A 5,883-nucleotide genomic window follows, 5' to 3' on the forward strand; every position below is an offset into this window, starting at 1 on the left:
ACCCGGGAGGCGGAGCTTGCAGGGAGCTGAGATCCGGCCACAGCACTCCAGCCTGGGTGACAGAGCGAGACTCCGTCTCAAAAAAAAAAAAAAGAAAGTGAAAAAGAAAACCCAGATTTTATCAGAATTGATTTTTGTAAAAAGCAAGGTCCAATCATATGCTGTGTCCAAGACATATACTTTACATAGAAAAACATAGATAGAATCAAAGTAAATAGCTAGAAAATTATATACCATGCAAACTGTAAACCTAAGAAAGTTGGGGGCCAGGTGCAGTGGCTCACGGATGCAATCCTAGCACTTCTGGAGGCCAAGGTGGGAGAGTTGCTTGAGCCCAGGGTTTCAAAACCAGTCTAAGCAACACAGTGAGACCCTATCTCTATAGGAGAAAAAAAAAGAGCTGGGCATGGTGGTGCATGCCTGTAGTCCCAGCTACTTGGGAGGCTGAGGAAGGAGGATCGCTTGAGCCCAGGAGTTCAAGGGTGCAGTGAGCTGTCATTGTGCCACAGTACTTCAGCCTGGGTGACACAGCGAGATGCTGTCTCTAAAAAATAAATGAATAAATAAGAAGACAGGTGGTGGCCGGGCATGGTGGCTCATGTTTGTAATCCCAGCACTTTGGGAGGCTGAGGCGGGCGGATCACGAGGTCAGGAGACCAAGACCATCCTGGCTAACATGGTGAAACCTCATCTCTACTAAAAATACAAAAAATTAGCCAGGCATGGCGGCATGCGCCTGTAGTCCTAGCTACTCGGGAGGCTGAGGTGGGAGAATGGCGTGAACCCAGGTGGCAGAGCTTGCAGTGAGCCGAGATGGCACCACTGCACTCCAGCCTGGGCAACAGAGCGTGACTTCATCCCCCACCACCAAAAAAAAAAAAAAAGTAAAGAAAAGAAAATAAAGTTGGTGTGACTGACTATTTTAATATAAGTTTAAGACAATGAGGTAAGAAGAAAAATTTCTTACTAGTTAGCTGGGCGCAGTGGTTCACACCTATAATCCCAGCATTTTGGGAGGCCAAGGCAGGCAAATCACTTGAGGTCAGGAGTTCAAGACTAGCCTGGCCAACATGGGAAACCCCGTCTCTACTAAAAACACACAAAAAATTAGCTGGGCTTGAGGATGTGCTGCCTGTAATCCCAACTATTTAGGAGGCTGAGGCAGGAGAATCGCTTAAACCTGGGAGGCAGAGATTGTAGTGAGCTGAGATTGTGCCACTGCAGTTCACCCTGGGGCAATAGAGTGAGACTCTGTCTCCAAAACAAAAAACATACTGCTGAAAGGGTCAATTAAAAAAGAAGATATAATCATAATGTGTGTGTGATTAAACCTGAAATTACATGAAACAAAAACAACAGAATTAAAGGGAGAAAAAAAAATTCTGTCTGGGCGTGGTAGCTCACGCCTGTAATCCCAGCACTTTGGGAGGCCGAGTTGGGTGTATCACTTGAGGTCAGGAGTTCAAGACAAGCCTGGCCAACATGGTGAAACCCTGTCTCTACTAAAAATACAAAATTTAGCCAAGCATGGTGACGTGGGCCTGTAATCCCAGCTACTTGGGAGGCTGAGGCAGGAGAATTGCTTGAACCTGGCATGCAGATGTTGCAGTGAGCTGAGATTGCATCACTGCACTCCAGCCTGGGCAACAGTGAGACACCATCTCAAAAAGAAAAACAAAAAACTACATAGTTGAAGATTGATAGAACTAGCCAAAAATTAGTAAAAATACAGATCTAAAACATGATCAACTATCTTCAGCTAGTTAATATTTATAGAGTAAGGCTGGGCGCGGTGGCTCAAGCCTGTAATCCCAGCACTTTGGGAGGCCGAGACGGGCGGATCACGAGGTCAGGAGATCGAGACCATCCTGGCTAACATGGTGAAACCCCGTCTCTACTAAAAAAATACAAAAAACTAGCCGGGCGAGGTGGCGGGCGCCTGTAGTCCCAGCTACTCGGGAGGCTGAGGTAGGAGAATGGCGTGAACCCGGGAGGCGGAGCTTGCAGTGAGCTGAGATCCGGCCACAGCACTCCAGCCTGGGCGACAGAGCAAGACTCCGTCTCAAAAAAAAAAAAAATATATACTTATAGAGTAATACACTCAATAATTGCTGAATACACATTATTTTCAAGTGAACTTCATATGTTCATCAAGCTATTCTGGATCAAAAACTTTCAGGGATCTTTTACCATCATGCACCTTATATTTTCTATACCATGAATCTTGGGAAAAAGAGCTAAAGGTTATCACAATTTATTACTTGCTTGGATTATGTCAGTATTTTTTGAGGGGCAATTAATTGCTATTTCTATTTATAAAAATACATAATATATTACAAATAAATTAAAATTTATTATACAATATAATTTTTTTCAGGTGAAAATATTTACAGAGCTTCATAATCAGCCCAAGACCACATAGAGCAAACATGAATGATATTTCCCAAAAGGCTGAGGTAAGTCTCAAAAGTACAAAAATAAAAATAAAAGAGGGAAATGTAGAGTTGACTGTAGAATTGCTGAAAGGACAATCATTTGGTGGAAAGGTCACATTTAGGAGTTCATAATTAATAACATAATGGCAAGATGTAAAACAAGAAGAGATACAATCACCAGCTGGTCTTGGGCTAGTATTTTCATTTGGGTTCTAGGAAATTCTACAAAGCATGAGTACTAAATTTGTGAATGATAGTGAAGTGGATGTGATAGCTAGCATTCTGAGTAGAATTTTAAATGTTTTGTTCTTGATAACTCTTAGAAAGTATTATTTTAGTATTAAAATAAAGTTTGACCTATACTCACAGGAGAAAGCATAATTCCCTCTTAGGTAAGGAATCTTTTTAGTGCCTTATGTATATTTTTTAATTTTTAGCTTTTTTCTGGTTCTTGACTGTAGATACTGAGAGTTGTCGTAAGAAGAGTTCAGTTGCTGACACCTCAGAATTATAAAATTAACCCTTAAATGACCAATGACACATAATAGATTACAAAATACAGGCTGGATGTGCCACAGATTAATTAAGCAATTGTCATTGTCACTAGGAAAAAGGGTTTGGTGTTCTGAGGCACACGTTTTATTTACTGAAATTTCATTTAGAAATCAGCTTAATTTTCAAAGTGATGAAAATAATTTGCTTTCCTGGTTATAGAGTGGAGGAAAATCATTTCTTCAGTCTTCTACCAGATTCCCGTTCTTTGTGAAGCTCTCTTGCCATATGGAATTGCTCTTACAGCCCACCCTATATAGAATGATATAGCCTTCTTACACATCTTTAACGTGGTTTAAGGAAGTTATAGATGGGAAGTAATAGTAACAATATAAATCACAGCTTGTGCCCACAGACCGTGGTGTACCTCAGCCACAAATAAGGACTAAAGGACTGGCCTTCAGTTTTGCTTATATTAGATATAGAAACCAGGAAGGGTGTAAAATGTGCATTAGCCTCTAAACTTTAAAGCCTAAACTTTTGCTTTGTTTTCAACTTCACCAAATTTATTGAAATTAGTTTGGGTACCTTTTTAGCAAGTGATATCAAATCTGAATCTTTAATAATGGAGTTAGACAATAAAAGATAGTTTTTAATTAGAATTCAGAATTTTATTTTTATATTTTACTGGCTTTCAGTTTCGGTGGAATGCTACCCACAAAAAGGGATTTCATTAATATATAACAGTGAAATTTCTACTCTCATATTTTCTGTAATGTCATTTTTCATAGGTTTTAGAAAGTAATCAGGTTGTGATACTCAAATAAAGCATTCAAACACATTTCTATTTTATGTTTCAATATATATTTTTATATTGCTTATTCTTATCTATCTTTACCTAATTTCTTCTTATCTTTTTCGTTAACTTTCTTTTCTTTATTTTCTTCTAATGAAGATTCTGCTTTCTTCATCTAAACCTGTCCCAAAAACCTATGTACCAAAACTTGGCAAGGGTGATGTAAAGGATAAGTTTGAAGCCATGCAGAGAGCCAGGGAAGAAAGAAATCAAAGGAGATCTAGAGATGAAAAGCAAAGAAGAAAAGAACAATATATTAGAGAGAGAGAATGGAACAGGAGAAAGCAGGAGGTTACTTTATTTTACTTTATTCTCGTGAAAATACTTGTTTTCATTTTTTTAATTTAAATTGTATTTATTCACATTAACCACATTTCATATTAACTATAACTAAAATACTTTTCTGTATTTGTAACCTAATTTAAACTCTGCATATAATATGATTTAGTCTAATTTTTGGACATGTACTCACATTAATTTATTTAACCATCTAGATTAAAGAAATGCTTGCTTCTGATGATGAGGAAGATGTATCTTCTAAAGTAGAAAAGGCTTATGTTCCAAAATTAACAGGTAAGAAGCTTGAGGAGTAAATAGCAAATTAAATTGCAAAATAGAAACATAGCCAATTATTAAACATTTTTTTCGTATATTCTTAGGAACTGTTAAGGGTAGATTTGCTGAAATGGAGAAACAAAGACAAGAGGAACAAAGGAAGAGAACGGAGGAGGAACGAAAACGCAGAATTGAGCAGGATATGTTAGAAAAGAGGAAAATACAGCGTGAATTAGCAAAAAGGGCTGAGCAGGTATCACTAAAGATTAAGTTCGTCTTTGTTTCTGAAACTAACTGTGCAAAGTAAAACTAATCAGTATATTGCCTAATTAAAATATTTTAATATAACATAAACCTATTAAAAAGCAGCTAACCGTCTGGGCATGGTGGCTCACATCTGTAATCTCAGCACTTTGAGAGGCCAAGGTGGGTGGATTGCTTCGGTAACATGGCAAAATCCCGTCTCTACAAAAAAATACAAAAATTAGCTGGGCATGGTGGCAAGTGCCTGTAGTCCCAGCTATTCAGAAGGCTGAGGTAGGAGGTTCGCTTGCGCCTGAAAGGTGGAAGTTGCAGTGAGCCAAGATCATGCCACTGGACTCCAGCCTGGGTGACAGAGTATGATCCGTCTCAAAGGAAAAAAAAAAAGGCAGCTAACCTGAAAAGAGCTGAAGGTAAAATATTTAACATCAGATGCCTAGAAGGATATGGGCAGAATATGCCAGTTTTAAGGTAGAATAGTGAGATGATTTCTGTCATATACAATCTTACCATTCTATCTACATTCCTCACCCCGTCTACATTCCTTATTTTTCTTTACAGGTTAGAAGATTTTACAAAGATGTAAGGCAATGTCACATATAAATTATCCATGAGTATCTAACAAAATGCTAATCTTCTAATAACAATACTTTTAAATGCTGGTCTGTTTTCATGCTGCTGATAAAGACATACCCGAGACTGGAAAATAAAAGAGGTTTTACTGGACTTACAGTTCTACATGGCTGGGGAGGCCTCAGAATCATGGAGGGAGGTGAAAGGCACTTCTTACATGGCAGTGGTAAGAGAAAATGAAGAAGATGCAAAAGCGGAAACCTCTGATAAAACCATCAGATCTCATGAGACTTATTCACTACCACGAGAACAGTATGGGGGAAACCACCCCCATCCCCATGATTCAAATTATCTCCCACCGGGTCCCGCCCACAACATGTGGGAATTATGGGAGTACAATTCAAGATGAGATTTGGATGGGGTCACAGAGCCAAACCATATCAGCTGGTCTTTTAAAGCCATACATTAAGTGCTTTCAGTCTTTTTGCTATGCTCCCTTCAGTTTCCATTACCTTTCTGAAAAAGAAAAGTGACAATGAAAGCAAAGCATATGCCATACTTACTAAAGAAATGTATTTACCCTGGATTTGCAAAGGGGGTACAGGTATTGGGTAAATACAGCAGTTCCAAATGGGAGAAATTGTCCAAAACAAAGGGGTTACAGGGCCCATGCAAGTCTGAAATCCAGCAGGGTAGTCATTTTTTTTTTTT

General features: G+C 38.8%; 1 protein-coding gene across 1 annotated transcript in view; it reads left to right on the top strand.

Moving 5' to 3' along the window:
- Positions 1-5,883, top strand: part of NEXN (nexilin (F actin binding protein)) — a 57,911-nt gene that overhangs the window by 25,917 nt on the left and 26,111 nt on the right. The window contains exons 2-5 of the mRNA XM_011953165.1: positions 2,378-2,456; positions 3,883-4,074; positions 4,278-4,356; positions 4,443-4,591. Of these exons, the coding sequence (XP_011808555.1) occupies positions 2,430-2,456; positions 3,883-4,074; positions 4,278-4,356; positions 4,443-4,591 (447 nt within the window). The 5' untranslated portion in view covers positions 2,378-2,429. The remainder of the gene's footprint in view (positions 1-2,377; positions 2,457-3,882; positions 4,075-4,277; positions 4,357-4,442; positions 4,592-5,883) is intronic.

The sequence above is a fragment of the Colobus angolensis genome, unplaced genomic scaffold (genome assembly GCF_000951035.1).
Source record: "Colobus angolensis palliatus isolate OR3802 unplaced genomic scaffold, Cang.pa_1.0 Scaffold359, whole genome shotgun sequence".
NCBI classification, from domain to species: Eukaryota; Metazoa; Chordata; class Mammalia; order Primates; family Cercopithecidae; genus Colobus; species Colobus angolensis.